Source organism: Hemiscyllium ocellatum, chromosome 20 (genome assembly GCF_020745735.1).
Source record: "Hemiscyllium ocellatum isolate sHemOce1 chromosome 20, sHemOce1.pat.X.cur, whole genome shotgun sequence".
NCBI classification, from domain to species: Eukaryota; Metazoa; Chordata; class Chondrichthyes; order Orectolobiformes; family Hemiscylliidae; genus Hemiscyllium; species Hemiscyllium ocellatum.
In genome coordinates this window covers 53,692,834-53,715,354 of record NC_083420.1, presented here as the reverse complement: position 1 = coordinate 53,715,354, position 22,521 = coordinate 53,692,834, and the positions used below count along the sequence as shown (strand labels likewise).

General features: G+C 41.2%; 2 protein-coding genes across 3 annotated transcripts in view; one reads left to right on the top strand and one right to left on the bottom strand.

Annotated features, from left to right (window-relative positions):
* Positions 1-6,345, top strand: part of ift70 (intraflagellar transport 70) — an 80,005-nt gene extending 73,660 nt beyond the window's left edge. For both annotated transcript variants that reach the window (XM_060840367.1, XM_060840366.1), the window contains 2 exons: positions 3,341-3,470; positions 5,800-6,345. In XM_060840367.1, the coding sequence (XP_060696350.1) occupies positions 3,341-3,470; positions 5,800-5,936 (267 nt within the window). In that variant the 3' untranslated portion in view covers positions 5,937-6,345. The remainder of the gene's footprint in view (positions 1-3,340; positions 3,471-5,799) is intronic.
* Positions 6,346-6,448: 103 nt separating this feature from the next.
* Positions 6,449-22,521, bottom strand: part of c20h16orf89 (chromosome 20 C16orf89 homolog) — a 35,408-nt gene continuing 19,335 nt past the window's right edge. The window contains exons 5-8 of the mRNA XM_060840364.1: positions 18,252-18,414; positions 14,983-15,084; positions 11,263-11,322; positions 6,449-7,623 (exon numbers count right to left, since the gene is read on the bottom strand). Of these exons, the coding sequence (XP_060696347.1) occupies positions 7,496-7,623; positions 11,263-11,322; positions 14,983-15,084; positions 18,252-18,414 (453 nt within the window). The 3' untranslated portion in view covers positions 6,449-7,495. The remainder of the gene's footprint in view (positions 7,624-11,262; positions 11,323-14,982; positions 15,085-18,251; positions 18,415-22,521) is intronic.

Below are 22,521 nucleotides of genomic sequence, written 5' to 3'. Positions count from 1 at the left end.
GCCCACTGAGTCTACTCGGCCATTGAATGAGATTATGGCTGATCTGATTATCTTGACCACTACTTTCCTGTCTTGTTCACATTACCCTTGATGTGATTACTGATTAAAAATTTGTCTATCGCAGCCTTAAATGCACTGAACAAGCCAGCCTCTACCACCCTCTGCAGCAAACTGTTCCACAGAGTCACTATCCCTGAGAGAAGAAATCCCTCCTCCTCTCTGTCTTAAAGGAGTTACCCCCTTACTCTGAGATTATGGCCTCTGACCCTAAACTCTCCAACAAAAGGACACAACCTCTGTAAAAACTACTCTGTCAAACCTGCTAAGGATGTTTTATATTTCAGTAAGGTCTTCTCTCAATCTTCTAAACTCCAATGAGTGCAGGCCCAGCCTACTCAACCTTCCTTTCTGCATACCTAAGATTAACCGAGTGTTCCTTCTCTGGACTAGCTCTAATACTAGTAAATCATTCTTAGATAAAAGGACCATAACTCTTCACATTAATCTAGATGTGGTCTAACTTGTGTCTTTGATAATATTAGCAAAACTATCCTATTTTTATTCAGCATTCCCTTTGAAATATAGGCCAACATTCCACTTGCCTTTCCCATTACCTGCTGAACTTCAATACTAGATTTTTGTGAATCATTTACAAGAACCTCCAAAGCTCTCAGTGCTGAGGCTTTCTGCAGTCTTTCTCCATTTAGCAATATATTAATATTGAGCTCTTCTGATCTACCTTCCAAAGTGTATAACCTCACGTTTTTCCACATTATATTGTATCTGCCAACTTGGCAATAGTATGTTGATTTTCTTAAGTGTGGCCCTAACACCAATCCCAGTGGCACTCCACTAATTACAGGTTGCCATCCTAAAAATGGCTCCCTTTTGTCCCAACTCTGCCTTCTATCAGCTAGCTATCATTTATCCATACTAATGTACCATCCTTACACCATACAGTCTTATTTCAGTAAATAGCCTTGTGCGCAGTACCTTTATTGAACACAATTTGGAAGTCCTTTTATTGTGCTGTATATACTCATGTAAAAATCAAATGTTGTAGACATTTTTAAGGTTATATTTACAGGGCAGACTATTACATGGATACTACTTTTGAGAGGCTGAAATTCATGCTACAGTTCAAAATACCAGATCATAACAGAAGCCCAATTGATCTCTAAATTAATTTTTAAAAACACAGCGAATTATGGCAATTACCTGATAAAGATCATTATTACCTGAAAAAGAAATCCGTAGCCTAATGTTAGTGTGAATTGTACACACTAAAGAAAACAAATAAATAAAAAATTCATTTCCTCATCGCAACATTAAGTGCAGGATAATGCGTTGACTCACAAATGGTGATCTATTATCTGTGAAGAACTCGGATCGACTTTTATATGAGATACGTCTGGAAACGTCCAGATTTCTTTGGTCAAAAATAGTGCTTGACTTTTTACATGAGATAGACTTTTGCTCTAGTATATACGGTATAGCTATTGGGTTATTCTTTATCTATTCAACTTGTTACCTTCTCAAAGAACTCTACTAAATCTGTCAGGCCTGATTTCTCCTTCATGAAGCCGTGCTGATTCTATTTGATGTGTATTATGTATTTCCAGATGCTGTGCTATTATCTATTTTATAATGGACACAGCAACATTTTTCCAATGACAAATGTTAAGTCCATAGTTATTGTTTTTTTTTGTTTCTCTTCCTTTTTGAGTGTTACTTTGGCAGTATTCCAATCCTCTGGCACTTACCCAGAATCTAAGGATTCTTGTGGGAATACCATCAATGCATTCATTATCTTAATAGCTACTATTTTGAGGAAGTCAAAAATACAGTTGTCTCTATGGTACTTGAATAATTCCAGTGGTGTCCCACAGGGCTCACTTGGAGCCCTTGCCGTTGTGGTATAGTCATTTAGATTTAAATGTCGAAGGTGTGAAAGGAAAATTTGCAAACAGCACAAAAATTGGCAAGTAGTTGGTACTGAAGAGAACGGCTGTCAACTGCATGATATCAGTGGATAAGCGGGCAGAAAAATGTCAAATCAAGTTCAATCTGGAGAAGAGCAATGTTATTTGACAAAGGTTATGAAAGCATGTACAGGTAAATATACAATAGACAGGAGGGTAGTCAGAAGGTTTCTTATGGTTGTGTGGATAGAGGAGGTGAGAGACCTTGGAATCATGTCCACAGGTCTCTGAAGGTAACAGGTAGTTAAGGCAGTAAAGAAGATCTGTGGGATACTTTCCTTCTTTGGGAGAGGTATTGAATACTAAAGCAGCGATGTAATGGTGAAATTTTATGGACACTGTTTGGGCCACAGCTGGAGTTCTGTGTACAGTTGTGGTTGAGGAGGAACGACAAGATGAGAAGCTTTGACACCATGTGCCTTCTTACAGCCATCCTGAATAATTGCGGAATTACAATTTCAAGGAAATTCGTACAGTCAGGTCTGTGCTACCAAACTACTAAATGTTTAGGAAGTAGATTACGTAATTTTCTTTTTTTAAAATGTTTTGAATCATTAGATTAGAATTAGCCATGGTGGTGAGACAGTTAAAACAATTTTAATTTAGGAATGGATGCAAAAGAGAACCAAAAGTGATTTTGTTTTTAATTGGCATGTCGTATTCCATTTGACCCAACACATTCTGTGCAATTACTTCAGGGAACATAAATATTGGGGTTTATATAAATAAAACTGATCTGTTTAATTTGAAAATTAATGTTCTATGTTCCTGTATTTCAATATGCATCCTTTGGCGTTAAAGCTAAAATATGGTTTCAGTGTAATCCCAGAATGATTTTTTTCTTCGCTTACAAGCTCTGTATCTGGAGTGACTTTCCCTACTTGTTTATGTCTGGACAGGTATATAGAAAACTGTACATACATTTGTGAGTAAACATATGTGTACATGTAGATAGCAAATATCCCTAATAGCGAACAAAATCGTTTCTGTCATAAATCAATTTAATATTTTTGAAATTTCTTTTAAGTCAAATTGGCAAAAAACCTTACTTTAAATATTCAAGTGAGTCGCTCCCCCCAAAATCTTTGTGAATGATTGATTAAATTTTTTGATTTACAAAATAACACATATCTTTTAAAGGCTACTGTTTCTGTGACCGGAATCACGCTTGATGTTTTAGACAATTGGAATCCCAATACATTATATTTTAGGGAAGATAAATGCAAATCTTTTTAAGAAAAGGTTTTATTACACAACAGCCTTCAACAAAGGTACGCAGCTGATTTAACATAGAACTTTGGCCAAGTTTCATGAATTAACCCTCGCTAGAAAACACTGTTCTATTTGTTTCTTTACAGCTTGGAACAGATACTTGGTATTATGCCAAACGGTGTTTCTTATCTTTACTGGAGAATATGGCAAAACACATGATTATGCTGAGGGACACTGTTATACAAGAATGTATCCAGTTCTTAGAACATTGTGAAAGTGAGTATCCAGTCAATGTCACTCAAGCTATAGAACCCCTATTGAGAAGTGATATTCCAGTGACCAGACACAAGACAAATGTACAATGCAGAATTTTTGTTTAGATGTGTTTAAATTGTGAAGGTAACAGTTTCAACACCATTTTTGTGGAGGTGAGTTCCAAACTCCTACCAGCCTTACTTTGTTAAAAAGAAATCTTCTCCCAAATTCACCACTGAAGGGTGTTTAATGTTTAAACTGTACCCACTAATCCTAGGGTCCTCACCTCTCAAGAACAGTTTTATTCTATTTACATGATCTGTTCCTCTTTAAAATCTGAATAAAACTATCCTTAAACCTTCTAAATTCCAGGGAATACATACCCAGTTCCTTTTAATTTCACCTCAGGAATAATTCTGGTAATTTTATGCGGCTCTCCTCCAGGGCCGGTATATCTTTTCTGAGGTGTGGTTCCCAAGCCACTCACAGTATCCACGTGTCTAACCTGTGGGTCTTGTATAGCTGTTCCACCACTCTTACCTCCCTTATATTTTAATCCTGTAGATGTAAAGGCCAACATTTCAAGCTGCCTTGATTATTTTCTGTGCTTCTTCATGCTGTTGTAATTGTCTAAATTGCTGGATTCCAAATCTCTTTGGGCATCCCCTATTTCTAATCTTGCACCATTCAGAAATACCCTGTTCTACCTTTTCAATGCTTCTCCCAATATTATTATTAAAGAATTGTTGTACTTAGACATGGACTGCTTCAGTATCTGATGAGTTGCCAAAGCTGGATGGAATATTGGCCTTTATTTTAAGAACTGAAGTATATAAGTACAGAAGTCTTACTGAAACCAGTCAAGGCATTATCTTGAATCATGTGAACAGGTTGGGGCCCTTATCTAAGGAAATAGACAGTAGCAGTGGAGGCAGTGCAGAGAAGGTTTGCTTGGTTGATCTTGGGTCTGGAGGGATTTTTGCATGAGGAAAGGGTTGAGTAGGATGAAGCTCTAACATTGAGAAGCAGCCTTATTAAAACATGTAAGGTTCTCAGGTGGCTTGGCAGGGTAGATGATGAGAGGTTGTTTCCCCTTGAGGGAGAATCTAGGACCAGATGACATAATCTTCTGAGTTCCAGGAATTTGTTCTTCACTACCTTTAATTTCCCAATATTATTTTTTAACAAAACTTTTTTTTACTTTCACACTCATACTGAAACCCTTTGATCTTAATTATTTCAAGTGACTTGTGTTTTCATCTGTGAAGACAAACACAAAGTATGTACTTAGTTTCTCTGCCATGTCTTTCGTTTCTTCTTATAATGTCTCCTCTCGCTGCCAGCATTTATTGCCCATCCCTAACTACCCTTGAGGAAGTGATAGTGAACTGCTATGTTGAACCTCAACAATCCTTGAGATGCAACTACACCTACTGTCCTGTTAGGAAGTGATTTCCAGGATTTTTACCCAGAAACAGGGAAGGAACAGTGATATATTTACAAGTCAAGATGGTGTACATCTTGGAGGGAAATGTGCTGGTAGTGGTCTTCCCATGTATCTGCTGTCCCTGTCCTTCTAGATGGTTCCATGCCTCAGAATTCCTAATCTCTGATGTATTCTTGTAGTGAACTGTTTCTGCAGACAAAACAGGATCTGGTAATATTTTATGTGGTTTAGCCGTACATAGCAATGGATCAATAAACTGTTGCCTGCGACATCAGAAAGTCTAAAAATGGAACAGAGGTGAGAACAGCAAAGGTCAGGCTGAGTTTCTAAGGTATCACAGGTCAGCTTCGCTTAAGCAGATTGGCAGTTACAAAAATGTCATGGTGGACAAAGAACCAAAGGCAAGATAGTTGGAATTTTGTTAATGTAGTTTGAGGTGAATTGAGTTTATTTCCCCCACCTCAAGGAGGAAATAGAAAGAAGCAAGATTGCGAGCAGGAAGGGGGCTGTGGGTGAGAAAGCGACCAGGAAGTGGTCAGAGAGGGTCTTATCTGTGATAGAGAGCACAATCGTAATGGGAAGGACATGCGTGCATCTGAGAATATTGATCAGGGATTTTATGTAGAAGAAGAGATGAAGGGAGGATAGGAGGACAATGAATTTAAATGGAGATTGAAATCACCAGTGATTAGAAGTCACTGAGCTCAGAGAGTCCATGAGGGAGGATATAGTTTCAGGTCTAAGTGAGTATTTTTTTCTGGTGTTAAATATAGGGGTCAAGAATTTTAAATGAATCACGTAGTGTTCATCTGATGTTGTGAAAAGCACTACGTATGTGGATGTTCTTCCCTTTAAAAATTTGCAGTTTTAATAATATTGTAATTTTATTTTTGATCCTTTTAGTTTATGGCAAGAATGTGTTAGCAGTAATCGAGCAGCCCTTGGAAGAACAGAAACTGCACTCAGGGAAGAATACAGTTACATATCAGGCACGGCTGCTAAAGTCATTGATTTATGAGATCATTGGCTGGAATAACTAGCAAAATATTTATCTTGCTTGAAACAAGATTGAGCTGCTCAGAATGATCTTACATTTCAACTTCTTTAAAGGGATACACAATTTTTAGAAAACATTTCACCTTTTGCAATGAAATATTGACATACTGGCTATATAAATTCAGCCGTCCTGTAATTCATTTTATATACTCCAACTTCCACAGGTATGTCCTTTATGTATCTTGTTAGAGACATCAAAAAACAACTGTTGCTTATGGGAGGGAAATAATATTCCAGATCGTATTTGTGACTTAATCATTTGTCAATCCAGGTGCAATAGAGACTGTGTTTTAATAATACACTTAAATTTTGTTCAGGTCTTTCAAAACTTGTCAGAGTTGTGTTTGTTTTTACTGTTGCACATTTTTGGAAATAAAAGATTCTGGACTCTGATTTCATGTACTTTCGTGAGCACATTTTATTCTGAAAGACCTGTCATATAAAATTGACAAAGGCTCTGCACTTCACTTTATATTTTATTGAATAAAGTGGACAATTTAAAAAAAAAGTACAGCAGTTTATGGTGCATCATTTAATGTAGTGCAGAGTTACATGGTTCTACTGCAGTCAGGATGAACAGAAGCAAGGAGTGCACGAGGACGAATGATATTGACCAGAAGGAATTGTTGGATTTCAGTCGGGAGTGCACTGGGTCGAGCTAAGGTCCTCTTTGACGAGAGGTATACTTTATAAAACTTCTGGAGAATCAGCTAGGTAGGAGACAGGAAAAACACAGAACGGTTGTTCTGCAAGCAAAGGTGTCACGTTAACAGCAATGTTTTGTAAGTGGAACAGTGGTCAGACAGCATGGAAACAGTCCCATGCCAATTGTACTCCCAAATTAAACTAATCCCAGCTGCCTGCTCTTGGCCCATATCCCTCCAAACCTTTCTCAATCATGAACTTATCCAAATGTCTTTTAAAACATTGTAGCTGTCCGCCCATCCACCACTTCCTCTGGAAGGTCATTCCACACCCAAACCACTCTCTCTCCTTAATAATATACGTCCTCATCTTGAAATCCCCCACCAGAGGGAAATCTGTTGTGGCATTAAAGGGAAGAGTCCCTTAGTCTTGGATTATACATAGGTTAGAACAATTTGGAGGGTGGAGCTTTTCCTACAACTGTGTATAACATTTTTACCATAAATAATCATTATATTTAACTCATTAACTCATCATTAAACCCAAATTGAATGCCAGTCCACATCATGCCTTGTTGCTGTTTTACTATTCATCACTTTAGATAAGATCAGACGTTCCCCATTCATGAGCAGGGGTTAATTTCTCAAACAAATAGATAATGGTCATTCTTGCAAGTTAGCTTGATGAGTGCAAAATGACAACCTTTGCAAGAAGTCTTTTTTCACCAAATCTTGGACGACCAAATGACTATTTATAAATAGAATTAATATCTTTCTAGAATTCTAACGTGCCAGCTCCTTTCTCAATATGTCGTGTATCTAGGTAGATGATGATAAACATATTCGTACGAATAACTATACTCATTCTGAGGTTGAAAAGCAGAACTAGTTATAATGTACTATAAATGCAATAAAGTCTTGTTGCTAAGTTGCTGGGGTTCCTGCAAAATTCTGCTTGTTGCGTAGAAACGTAGGTACCCGCCCAGGGCTCCAACAGCAACAGCGGTCATGTGATCTGAACAACCACCTGAAACAAAAACACATTTGTGAATTCTTTGATCAGAGAATTTTCCAGACAATGTCAATCCCTGCAGTCCCCAGTTTTGTATGCCTTGACATTGTGTTCAAGAAACAAAACTGCAAACACTTTGTGAATTTAGATGCATTCTGTAGTTCTGAATCTTTCATCTCATTGATGATCCATTTCTGAAGTTGCATGCTGTCCTTATGGTCACATGATTTTCCAACATTAACAAAATATGGTAATTTCCTAGGTGTAAGTCTTAAAATGTATACAATAAGTTAGCACACAGGCTCCTAACATATCAGAACTTAGAGTCACAGTCTGAAACTAAAGTGTCAGCCATTTAGAAGTGAAATGAGAAAGTTTTTTCAACAGAGCAGATGTGAATCTTTCTAACTATCTACCCCAATGGAGCTGTGATTGCTTGTCTTATACATATTTAAAACTGAGCTTCATCTCATTGAGAAATTGCAACAGATGGAGGCCATTCAGTCCATCAGAGACACTATAGAGCTGTCCAATCAGTCTCATTCAAGTGCTCTATCCTGAATTCCTGAAAGTTTAATTTGCTTGATTTAATTTCAAAATCATTCACTGCCTCTACTCTCACCAGCTTTCTTGGTAGTGTGTTCCAGATCATATTCACTCCATGTGTAAAAAAGGTTCCTCTTTACATGGATTCAGAGTCAGTTGGCAAGGACATAGACCCTTCAATCCAATGTCGAACATAATCCCAAACTAAACTAGTCCCAACTGCCTGCTCCTGGCCCATATACCTCCAACACTTTCTTATTCATGTACTTATCCAAATGTCTTTTAAACATTGTAACGGTACTTGCATCCACCACTTCCTCTGAAAGCTCATTCCACACACACAACACTAATGGAAACCTAAAAGTTGATGTCCCTTCGTCCTTGATCCATCAATTTGTGGGAATATCTATTCCCTATCCTAACAAAAGACGTCATAATCTTGTTCACTTCAACCAAACCTCCTCCAAACTTAAATAGCTCCAATGAAAGTAGCCCATAATCAAAAGAAATGGAAACAAACAAACACACAAGGGATAAAAATTGAAATTGAACAGATTGTAGGCTAAGGAAGGGCAGATGAGAAAGTGATACACACGATTAACATCAACATCTGCATATTTTTCATAAGGAGATTGCAAAGTTGCAGAATAAACATAAGAAAAAAGCAAGGACTGCGAATGCTGAAGATCAGAGTTGAGAGTGGGGTGAGCTGGAAAAGCACAGCAGGTCAGGCAGCATCTGAGGAGCAGGAGAGTTGACGTTTCGGGCATCAGTTCTTCATCCTGATGAAGGGCGTATGCTATAGAAGTACTGCTCTATGTTGCAGAACAATACCTCCACAAAATGATGTCAAAGCAAACTGGTTTGGAGGAAGTGACATTATAGAACTGGTAAAATACAAGATAATCAGGAAATATTAACAAAGGTGGAGGACAGTAATGAAGCAAGTACGTTTTGCACACTAGTGGAGTTAAAGGATGTCAACAGTGCAGGAAACGCAGAATTAAGGAAAAAGGTCAGGCATGATTTTGCTAAGTGTACATAGCATAAGTGAAGTGTCATTGAAGGGCCAAATATCTGCTCAAGTCCCTATTTCTCATGTTCTACTGGACAGAATGCTGTCCTGTCTGGAGCAGCATGTATTGAGTTTGGAGAAGGGCTGAATGAATGCAGCTGCGATGAAAGGACATTCAAACAGTGCTCTTAGCTTGACAGATTTAATCACTTATGAAACTTCTTGCAGCATTGCATCACGAGCTGGGACAAACGCTACCAGCGAAAGATTCATTTTGATATCTTTCTATGGGCTCCACATTAGATGAAAAGCAATTCCCTATTCCCTGAGAGACTTAAAGGAGGCTTGATCTCTCCATGTGCTGTATCCAATGCAGCATCAGTGAGCCTGAAGGTGCCACTTTCTCACAGCTTCAGTCATGTCACATCCTCGCAGCGTTCCTTACTGCCACAATTAACGTTCCCTCCTGGCGGTGCTGGCTGGTTTCACAATTGCGCAGATTTGGTGGCATGGTGGCACAGTGGTTCGTGTTGCTGCCAAACAGTACCAGTTTGATTCCACCCTCTGGCAACTGTCTGTGTGGAGTTTACACATTCTCCCCGTGTCTGTGTGGGTTTCCTCCTGGTTTCCTCCCACAGTCCAAGGATGTGGTTAGGTAGATTGGCCAGGCTAAATTGCCCATAGCGTCCAGGGATGTGCAGGCTATTGATGAGCCATGGGAAATGCAAGGTAAGAGGAATAGAGTAGGGGATGATTCTGGATGGGATGTTCTTCGGAAGGATTGGTGTGGGCACGATGGGCCAAGTGCCCTGCTTCTACACTGTAGGATTTCCATGAATATCGAGTTAAAAATCACACAACACCAGGTCATAGTCCAACAGGAAGCACTAGCTTTTGGAGCGCTGCTCCTTCGTCAGGTACTGACAGTTAGTGCTTCCAAGTAAACATGTTGGACTATAACCTGGTGTTGTGTGATTTTTAACTTGTCCACTCCAGTCCAACACCACATCCTCCACATCATGAATATCTAGAGCCCACCCCCTAAACCCCAAAAACACTTAAACTGGCAGTGAAGAGCTAATATTGATTTTTCATGCTTGCATGGATTTAATTTGATTTCTTTATTGTCACATGTATTTTCTGACAAAATACTGTGAAAAGTGTTGCATAATATCACCACTCTCTGGCGCCATCTTAAGACAGAGAAAGATAAACCTAAACATAGACTATAAAAACAGGAAAATAAAGTTCAACCTTCCAGTCCTTTGTGTTAAGAGTCTGGAGTGGCCAGACACAGGTCCCCTTGCCGTGCTGCAGAACATGAGTTAGCACTCTCTGACACCAGTTTGCCTGTATTCCTAACAATGAGTCCCAATGATTTGGGCATTCCTCTATCCACCATCCTGCTGAATTTCTAGACCTTCCTGTCTACGTTGGGTATCGTAACCAAATCTGAAATGGTCTCCTTAATTGGAATGTGAAGTTCACAGCAGTAGTATTGGCACAGATGCTGATTGCTGTGTTTGTTACATGCTTGACAAACAGTAAAATCCTGGAACTCTCTCCCTTACAAGCACCGTGGGTCTGCCTACACCTTCTGGACTGAAACAGTTCAAGACAATAGGGTACCACCAATTTCTCATGGGCAATATGTGAATAGCCAAGGTCTTTTCCCAAGGGAATCCAAAACTAACTGGGCATAGGTTTAAGGTGAGAGGGAAAAGACTTAAAAGGGTCCTAAGGGGCAACCTTTTCACGCAGAGGGTGGTGCGTGTATGGAATGAGCTGCCAGAAGAAGTGGTGGAGGCTGGTACAATTGCAACACGTAAAAGGTACCTGGTTGGCAATATGAATAGGAAGGGTTTAGCAGAATATGGGCCAAGTACTGGCAAATGGGACTCGATTAATTTAGGATATCTGGTTGGCATGAACAAGTTGGACTGAGGGGGTCTGTTTGCGTGCTGTATATCTCAATGACCCTATCTATCATCAAACATTAGTGTTGTCATTTAGTCACAGTTCTGTCAGTTTTGTAATCCAATAGTTTATTAACAGCAACTACAATGAATATTTTTTCAGAATTAATATTTTACCTTTCAAATTGGTTGATCTTCTCTTCACTCGCTTGTGTTTTGGCAACGTGTATTTTTGCCCTAGTGAGAAATCAAACTGAATTAATGGCAAATGAATTACAAGGTAAAAATCCTTAAGATATTATAAAACAGTAAAATTGAGGCATGGCCCTCATGATTAATATGTAGTTGACTTATTTTTAAAAGGGATGTTAATTTTAAAATGTATGTTTTGGTACTTGAGATGTAGCTGACAGTCCTTGAAGGAAAATCTCAGTGAAAATTAGTCCCTGTTACCCTAGAAGAAAATGCTGATCAACCTAATTTATTCTTCTTTCTTATAAGTCACTGTCCTTTGGTAGTCATCGAGTAAGACCTCTCTTACTAAGGGACTGTTTCAATGATGAAGGCCTTATGCCCGAAATGCCAATTCTCCTGCTCCTCGGATGCTGCCTGATCTGCTGTGCTTTTCCAGCATCATGCTCTCGGCACTGTTTCAATGATGCCAATTACTGGCAAGTTCCCACAGCAACTGTATTCTTAAAGGAACAAAAGGAGGAGGTGTCCCTTTAAGGCATTGTGAGAATCGCTTTGGACCTGGAGCAACCTCAGGAGGTCACAGCGAATGTGCAACAATGCAGGATCAGGCCTATTCACAGGCTGACGTGGTTTCGCTACGTTGGAATTGTTCAGCTCCAGACGAAAGGAGATAATCCAAACTGCCAGAAATCTGAATACAAACAGAAATGGCTGCAAATAGCCAGCAGACCTGGCAGTAACCCTGGAAAAATAATACTAATGTTCTGAACTCTTCCTCAGGACTGGAAGAAATGACCCACGTTTAGAAAGAAATGACAGTGTTTTTACAGAGGAAAGGAAACTTGTTTAAAACTGGATAGCTGCAGAGTTTGGATAGAGAATAGAAAATAAATCAAACTGCCAAAGACAGCAAATTGACGACGTATCATCTATCCCTCAGAACAGTTGCAGCACAGAAGAAGCCATTTAGTCCCACATACCCCTTCAGAAGTATCATTTACACCTCCTCTTGGCCTTTTCCCTATTGCTTAAACCACACCCAACTCGATGCTAGTTTAATATCAAGGTCTTTTACTTCACTTCACCTTCAACACTGACCAGTTAGGTTGGGGAGGTCACCAAGCTGAATGGAGTGGAGATCTGCTGGATGGAAATTCAGGCACACCAGGTAAAGCAGAAATGCTTCTCTTCAGTCCCCATGACAACCAGCAATTTCCCACACTGTAGGGATTCTGTTCCAACTTCAACTTTAATATGGCAACCAGCACATTTGGCAATGTCCTGCCCATCCTGTCCAGTCACCGAATTACATCGAAGAGAAGCAGTAAAAAATACAAAGTGCCAGACAGGCTCAGCAGGTTCAGCACCTGTGGTGAGAAATCAGAGTTAACGTTTCAGGTCGGGTGACCCTTCCTCAGAAACGTTTACTGTGATTTCTCACCACAGACCCTGCCAGACCTGCTGAGCTTATCCAGCAATGTCTATTTTTGTCTGATTCACAGTATCTGCAGTTCTCTCAGGTTTTATCTCAGAGGAGAGGGCTTGTGTGGGATTTGCAAGCACGGGTTGGTTGAGTACAGTATGCCCTTAGCCCATTGCAAGCATTTGATTTGCGCTAACCAACGCCACTGTCCTGTGGCCAAACACTTTAACTCTCCCTCCCACTCTGCCAATAACATGTAAGTCCTGGGCTGTCTTCACTGCCAAACCTGAACCACCTGACGCCTGGAGGAAGAACGCCTCATCTTCAGCCTTGAGACCCTCCAACCACACGGGATCAATGTGGATTTCACCAGGTTCCTCATTCTCCCCCCCCCACCTTATCCCAGATCCAAACTTCCAATTCGGCACCGCCTTCTTGAATGGTCCTGCCTGTCCATCTTCCTTCCCATCCATCTGCTCCACCCTCCTCTCTGACCTATCACCTTTACCCCCCTCCTTCATCCACCTATTGCACCCTCAGCTACCTTCCCCTAGCCTCACCCCTCCCTCCCATGTATCTCTCAGACCCCTTGGGCCACCCCCTCATCACTGATGCCCGAAACATGCTCCTGCTCCTCAGATGCTGCCTGACCAACAAGTGCTTTTCCAGCACCACATTCTTCGATTTGATTTGATCAGCCAATTGTGGCGATATATGATCTACGTTACTGGCACTGACATTGATTCGGGACACTGTCGAATTGTGTGCAAGACAGAACCTCCTCCCGGACTGACTACTGAATGCTATTAATTGGAAAATACTACCTGCATCACCTCTGCATCATAACAGCATGAAATACCTTCCGAACCAGCTGTTCAAATCTTTGAGATAGTTTGCCTTTCCAGACAATTTGAGGTATCCCAGGTTCTTTATGGATTTGAAAGGGGAGCCTTTGGCCCAGGTGCAAGTCCACACAATACGCAGTGAGCAACAATCTGATCAGGTTGGTCAATGCTTGCGAAATACCTTTCAACGTCTGCATCAAACTTCAAGATGAGCAATTTGCTCGGGCTCTATTGACAAGGTTGACAAAAAGGCTAAACGCGGAATTACACAAATCCCAATCTGTAGATTGACTAGTGAAGGCTGGATTCAGGTTGAGACTAGTGGAGAACCCAGTGGATTTCTTAAACTTTTAGCATTTAGACATAGAGGGCAGGATGTGTTTCGGAGTCACGTCGACATATTCCTACACAATCTTTCTAAATCAACATATAAGTTCATAAACTCATAAAATATAGGAGCAGAATTAGGCCATTTGGCCAACTGAGTCAGCTCCACCATTTGATCATGGCTGGTATGTTCCCCACCCCCATTTTCCTGTCTTCCATCCATTACCAATTAGAAATCGGTCTAACTCCTTAAATTTACTCACTGTCCCAGCATCTACTGCTCTTTGGGGTAACGAATTCCACAGGTTCACAACCCTTTGGGAGAAGTAGTTTCTCCTCAACTCTGTTTTAAATTCGCTGCCTCTTATCCTAAGACTATGACCTCTTGTCCCAGAATGCCCCACAAGAGGAAGCATCCACTCCATGTCTAATTTATCCACACCTTTTATTATCCTGAATACCTCAATTTGATCTCCCCTCATTCTTCTAAATTCCAGTGAGAATAGGCCGAAACTGTTCAATCTCTCTTCTACAACAATCCCTTCATCTCTGGGATCAATCTAGTGAACCTCCTCTGAACTGCCTCCAATACCATTATAGCTTTCCTCAAATAAGGGACCAAAGCTGTGCACAATATTCCAGGTGCACACCAATACCTTGTACAGCTGCAGTAGTACTTCCTTACCTTTATATTATATTCCTTTAGCTATAAAAAACATTCTATTCGCTTTCTTTATTATCTGCTGTACCTGTGATTCATTAATGAGTGCACCTAGATCCCTCTGCACTGGACCACCCCGAAGTCTCTCCCCATTAAGATAATAGATCACCTTCCCATTTTTCCTACCAAAATGCATGACCTCACACTTATTCCTCGCACTTAAACACCATCTGCCAGATTTTGATGCACTCTCCTAACCTATCTGTATCCAGATATAAGGTTCTCATTTCCTCATCGCAATTTGGTATCCTACCTATTTTGGCGTCGTCCACAAATTTGGCTGGAGAGCCTTCTATTGGTACATCCAGGGTTGTTAAGGTAGATTGTACATGTGAGATATGTAAGGGATTTTAATTAATATTCCTTGTTAAATAGGAGTCACTCACCAGATTTCCCAAAGCAACCAGCTGGCAGTTGCCACGCCAGGATGTGGTCAAGCCATTCGGCCTTGAAAAACTCTGAAAATCCAGCCTGCCCACAAAGCATCACTGCAAACGGGAGATATGTCATCAATAATTGTGCATTCAAGCAGCGAAAGACATACCGCGGCTCAATGTACTTCCCCAGCTGCTTTCAGCTACTCTCAAGTGACAACAGTGAAAGGAGCAGCCCACGATGAGACCCGATAACCACCTCTCATACAGTGCCACCAAAGTGATCTCTCCAGTCAGCAGCAACCCCATCGCAGCTCCTCGGGATTTTCCAAATGTGCATGATCTCACTATGATTAAACTGCAAAGGGTTCAGAAGAGATTTAGCAGGATGTTGCTGGGAATGGAGGGTTTGAGTTATAAAGGAGAGGCTGGGACCTTTTCACTGGCGCGTAAGAGGTTGAGGGGTGCCCCTATAGAGTTTTATAAATTCATGAGGGGTATATATAAGGTGAATGGCAGGTATCTTTTCCCTAGGGTGGGGGTTTTCAAATTAGGGACCATGATTTTATGGTGAGAAGAGAATGATTTAAAAATGACACGAGGGCAACATTTTTACACAGAGTGGTTCATGTATGGAATGAACTTCCAGAGGAAGTGATAGTTGCAGTACATTTACAATGTTTAAAAAACATTTGGAAAAGCTTATGAATAAGAAACGTTTGTGGCGATATGAGCCGAGTGGAGGCAGGTGGGACTAGGTTGGTTTGGGTTTATGTTCGGCATGGACTGATTGGGCCGAAGGGTCTGTTTCCGTGCTGTATGACTCTGTCTGACTGGAAGAGTACTGATGACTGAGAAATAGGAAATAGGGAATAGTGGATCATCTTTCAACACTTCTCCATCACCAAGTTCATGCACCACCTTTCAAATTAGTAAAACATTGTATGAAATTAGAAAGTGGGTCTTTATTTTCTTGTTCAGTACTGACATTATAATCGGAGCAGTACTGCCACTGCCCTGCTTTAGCCCTGTCTCTCCTAAGTTTCTTTTTCAAGTGCCCATCCAATTTCCTTTTGAACTTATTGATCATCTTGACTTACATCAGCTTTGTAGACCAATGAGTTTTGTTGTCTATGGGTCGTAAAGGGTTAATGGCACTGGAGAATGCCACCCAAAGCAGAGTGAGGCCTAATTATTAGGTCCTGCTGAAAATTTCTGTCACTATGTCTATCATATCAATATAAACTGTAGCTGGAGAATAACATGCAATCAACTAGGTCTTGTTAAGTGCAAGAGCCTTTTCAAATTAGACCAGGAAATGGCTTTCCTCAACCATACTAGACTAAGGAAAGGTCACTGGACCCAAAACGTTACCAGTTTCCCTCTCCACAGATGCTGTCAATTGCTGAGGTTCCCCAGTAATTACTGTTTTAGGTTTGCTGAAGATTATGAGGGGTCTATTTAAGGTAAAAAACTGGTGTTCCCCATGTCCTGATGGATCCAGGACTATGAGGTGCAAAGTTTAGGCATGAGATGTTGAAGGATTTTTTTTTAAGCTGTAAGTGATGATGATGTAAGGTTGAGCATGGTGGCTCAGTGGTTAGCACTGCTGCCTCACAACATCAGGGACCCAGATTCAATTCTAGCCTCGGGCAACTTTCTGCGTGGAGTTTGCACATTCTCCCCGTGTCTGTGCGGGGTTTTTTCCCCACAGTCCAATGATGTGCAGGTTAGGGTGGATTGGCCATGCTAAATTGCCCATAGTGTGCAGGCTAGGTGGACTAGCCATGGAGAAATGTAGGAATCGCGTAGTTGTGTGTGTCTGGCTGGATACTCTTCAGAAGTTCGGTGTGGACTCGATGGGCTTCCATACTGTAGGGCTCTATAACTGTATGATCAGGAACTCACTACCTACAAAGTTGTGGTGATGAATAATTTTGGAATTAAATTGAACGGACCGATAGGCATTAAAATAAATATACACAATAGAGACTGATTAGGTTGCTCATCAGAGATTCTGGTGAAGGGCTTTTGCCTGAAATGTCAATTTTCCTGCTCTTCTGATGCTGCCTGAACTGCTGTGCTTTTCTAGATTCTGGATTAGAGTGGTGCTGGAAAAGCACAGCAGTTCAGGCAGCATCCGAGGAGCAGGAAAATCAATGTTTCAGGCAAAAGCCCTTCATCGGGAACACTCTAATCCAGAATCTGGTTTCCAGCATCTGCAGTCATTGTTTTTACCTTGCTGTGCTTTTTCTAGCACCACTCTAATCTAAACTCTAATCTCCAGCATCTGCAGTATCCACTTCCGCCTTACTCATCAGAGAATCAATATGGACTTAATGGACCGAATGGCCTCTTTCTTTACCATAATTACTCCAATTCCATGCCACCTTCAACCCTTCATGCCCGTCTATGCTCATGTCCAATACTATCCAGGACCACTCATCGGCACTATGCCAACCAATACCCCTCTAATCATCACCCTCTCCTTTTCTAGACCCTATTCCAACTAGTGCCAACTCTTATAAACCCATGTCCCCACCTACCATTGATTTGATTTCACAGCTTTGCCAATGCTTTGACTGTCACAGTGGGTTGATACACATTTAGGGACATTCATATGTACATTTTGGTGTATCTTATCCTCTCACAAGTCTGAGAGACCCTTCGAAAGGCACCCAAACCTGCCCCCACTTCTATGTCATTGAAAGCCCCACAAAGGCCAGCTGCCCGCCCTTCCTCCCAAGATGCCCTGGGAGCATCTTCAGAGAGGTACCACATCTCTGTCAAACAAAGACCTGTGACAGCTGTCAAGTATCTTAAAATTGATTGTTCTCATAAGAGCCGAGTTGACGTAATTTAAATGCATTCAGTATTTTATTTTAAATCAATGAGAGTTTTCTTTTCAGACAGTAATGTGATCATTAGGCAAATCACTATGTCACCATGGCAACTGGAGTTTTTCAGGGTTTGCCTGAGGGAAGGGGAAGGCAAAGGATGACAGTGGCGGTGGGGGGGGGGGGGGGGGGGCGGGGCGGGGGGGGGGGGGAGATAGAAGTTGGCACTAAGTTGGCACAGGGACGATAAAGGGATAGAGTGACTGGTACACAGATATAGCTTAGCATAAGCAATGAGATTCTGAGCCACAGGACGTAAAAGCACATTCCTACAGGAATTAAGCCAAATTCCAACAGATAATGGATATTAAAAATTATCCTATTTGGTAAAATATAAAGCTTGTTTACTGTTACCACTTTGTTTTTAAATGAAAATTACTTTACCGTATTCCAGAAATAAGTCTTGTTCAGACAATGGATAACCATTCTTTTCAATCAGCAGATTCATTTGCAGCATATTGGAGCAGAAAATCTTCTTATAGCCCTGAACAAAGAGGGATGCCCGAGAATCCATGTGTTGAGCGTGTACAATATTTGAGCATTTTTTCTGGAATTTTCAATGGAAAAATAAATCATTTGGGAAGGAAAGAGACTTTTATCGAAATTAATGTGCCCACGGAGTTGGATTTGCCTCACTTAAAGCTTGACATTTTTCAACAAAATAATTAGCAATGTTTTGCACTGTTTTATGTCACATTTATGTTGTCCACAATTCCTTATCTTTGAGCCATCAGCAAATTTAACAATCATATGATCAGTCCCCTAATCCAAGTCATTGACAGAGGTTGTAAACAGTTGAGGTCCCAGCACCAATCCCTATGGGACTCACTGTTCACATTTCGCCAACCTGAAAATGACTCATTCATGCCAACTCTCTATTTTCTGTTAGCTCGTCAACTCTCTTCCATGTAAATATGTTACATCATGAGCCCTGGTTTTATATAGTCACCTTTAATGTGACACCTGCCATTCTGAAACCCAAGTATACCACATCTACAGGTTTCCCCCAACAAAAGCAAATTGTGCAGATCCCAACAGTTTGAAAACAGGCCATTCAGCCCAACAAGTCCACACCAACCCTCCCACCCAAACCCAGTCCTCTACATTTACCCCAGACTAATGCACCTAACCTACCACATCCCTGAACACTATGGGCAATTTAGCATGGCCAATTCACCTAAACTGCAAATCTTTGGATTTGTGGGAAGAAATCCAGACAGACCGTCGACTGAGGCAGAAATCGAACCCGGATCCCTGGTGCTGTGAGGCAGCAGTGCTAACCACTGAGCCACCGTGGTATGGACAATGCAACCAAAGCAGACAGAGTGGTTAAGGTGGCGTTTGGCATGTTTGCCTTCAATGCTCAGACTTTTGAACATAGGAGTTGGAACGTTATGTTGAGGTTGTACAGGATGTTGGGGAGACCTCTTCTGGAATACTGTGCCCAGTTCTGGTTACTCTGATATAGGAAGGATATTAGGAAACTGGAGAGAGATCAGTAAAGGTTTGTCAGGAATAGATGGTTTGGGTGAAAAGGAGAGACTGGATAGGCTGGGACCTTTTTCACTGGAGCGTAGGAGGTTGAGAAGTGACCTAATAGAGGTTTATAAAATACTGAGGGGTTTAAATAAGGTGAATGAGAGGTGTCTTTTCCCTTCAGTGGGGGATTTCAAGGCCAGGGGGCACATTTTTAAGGTGACAGCAGAGAGATTTAAAAAGGACATGAAGGGCAACTTTTTTTATACAGAGAGAGGTTCGTGTGGGGAATGAACTTCCAGGGAAAGTCATGGATGTAGGTACAATGTTACAGTGTCTAAAAGACATTTGGATAAGTACATGAATAAGAAATGTATGGAGGGATATAGGCCAAGCACAGGTAGATGGGACTAGTTTAGCTAGGGATTGTGGCCGGGCATGGACAGGTGGGACCAAGAGATCTATCCCCATGCTGTATAACTCTAAGAGCTGGAGAAACTCAGCAGGTCTGGCAGCATCTGCGGAGAGAGGAACAGAGTTAACCTTCCAAGTCCAATACAACTCTTTCTCCGTAAAGGAACATACTGAAACTCTAAATATTAACTCTGTTTCTGTCTCCATAGATCCCACCATACCTACTGGGTTTCTCCAGCACTTTGCTTGCAAATTAATCAAAAATGATTTCCCTTTCACAAACCACGTTGACAACTTTTCTTGTCTAACTTTTCTCGTACCCTTCAGCTGAAAACACCTTTTAGGCCAATGTTGCCAGAAATGGACACCAATATTGACAGGGTAAGGTCAACAAGGTCATAGAGTCATAGAGCATGGAAACTGATCCCTTGATCCAATCAGACCACACTGAACATAATCCCAAACTAACCAAGTCTCACCTGCTTGCTCCTCTCCCATGTCCCTCCACAACTTTCCATAATCATGCACTTAACTATGTATCTTTTAAAAATTGTACTGTGCCCACATCAATCTTTGTGAACAATCGAAGCAAGTGAGAAAGATAGGTTTGGTGCAGAAATGGAGGAGTAAAAAGTGAGGTCTGCAGATGCTGGAGATCAGAGCTGAAAATGTGTTGCTGGTTAAAGCACAGCAGGTCAGGCAGCATCCAAGGAACAGGAAATTCGACGTTTCGGGCTAGAGCCTGATTCCTGATGAAGGGCTCTAGCCCGAAACGTCGAATTTCCTGTTCCTTAGATGCTGCCTGACCTGCTCTGCTTTAACCAGCAACACATTTTCAGCATAAATGGAGGAGTTGAGTTACAGGTATTGAAAATGAATAAAAGGAAACAAGAGGAAGATTGGGTTAAGAACGAAAAATACAAATGAAAGGGAATTTTTAATCTGATTTTGAGAAGTTCCAACAACAATTAACACCTGAAGGAATAAAACTCCACAGTTATCATAGCTAATTGTCCATAGTGCAAAGGTAGCAACTAGCAGTTAATATATTGTTATAAAGGTTGCTCTGTCGAGGAATAAGGTGATTAAACATCCCATGGTGAGTTTAATTGATCTCCACCACAGAAATCCATCAACTTAGTGGCATTTATTGTACGTTCCCCATGAACATTTGTCTGCTTTTGCATATCTAATAGTGGGACAGTTTAGTCACCAACTTTTAGACATTTCAAGACAGTTCTGTTCCTCGTCTGAAGCTGTTGCATGTTAATAATGACGGCTAGTGCCATAAAGCACACCATTATTTTCATAGCAAGTTCTGACCTATTATTTTTCCAGCAAAATTCAGCCCTTGTCTACAGTGAATGTAGAAGGTCTATGGGTACAGTTTGGATTTTGATGAGTGTTGATCATTGTGGGTTGGAATTGAGAATAAAATCACTGGAATTGAATTCAAGAAACAAAAATGAACCATCGAGCACTGGTGGGATTTACTTGCTATGTGAATGGTTTCCACTTCAGTCAATTCATGTGTAATATTTCTCCTTTCTGAGCTTAGTGGCGATGTATGTGAAAGTCAATATGTGCAATCTTCCTCTCCCAGAGACAGGAGTAGCAAGAAGGGAAATAATTGACTCACCCCACTCCCACCTTCACCAATTACAGGCTACATGAGGAGTCTACATGCTACTGCAGACTGTTCTAACTTGCCAACGATTAAAGACCTTAAGTAATCAATTAATGGCTTCTTAACAGCCTCAACTTCCTGATTGCAGGCTTTCACAATAGACAAGAAAACTGGATGGTTTCCCAACTGGGGCCAGGTTCGGGGGAACCTTTGTTCTGCCCCAATCCAGAGGCAATCAGAGGCAGAGGCAAGACTCTGAAAGACAACCTGGTGTCCTTGCCATTGACCTCTGGTGAATCCTCTCTCCCCATGACGCCCACCTCAGGGGATGTCCAAGAAATAGACCTACCTTCTTGTCATTAGATCCATGGAGGTGTAGGCCTCAACCTTGAGAAAGCAGAGGCCTCTGGCCTTTCTGACTTGCCAGCAGATCCTAATGATCCAAGGAACCATTGTCAAGGCCTGCAACAGGGTGGGAGGGTCACCGAAGCTTTCTTATCAGGTTTTAAAGAAGTGATTGGTGGGAGATAGGGTGAGATTTTAGATGCCGAAGACAGAGAGTTAATGGACCTCTAGGATGCCTGTTCTCAATGTGACATAGTGGCTCAGTGGTTAGCACTGCTGCCTCACAGAGCCAGTGACTCAGGTTTGATTCCAGCCTCGGGCGACTGTCTGTGTGGAGTTTGCACATTCTCCCTGCGTCTGCGTGGCTTTCCTCCAGATGTTCCGGTTTCCTCCCACAAGCCAAAGATGTGCTGGTTAGGTGGATAGGCCAGGCTAAATTGCCTCTCGTGTTCAGGGATGTGTAGGCTAGGTGCATTAGTCAGAGGTAAATATAGGATAATAGGGATAGGGAATGGGTCTGGGTGGGTTACCCTTTGGAGGGTCGGTGTGGACTTGTTAGGCCAAAGGGCCTGTTTCCACACTGTAGGGATTCTATGATTCAAGTTGGAGAAAGAGAAAATCAAGTTATAATGTTGACTAATTTCTGGAAGTGGACCAGATTCTTACTCTTTTGGTTCAGGATTGGAAGTTGTCATTTTCTTCAATTATTTTCAGATGCACCAGTGGCTTACACTGGACAGTTATAAACAATATATTCAAAGCGAAAACAAAGCAGTTTTAAATCACAGCTTT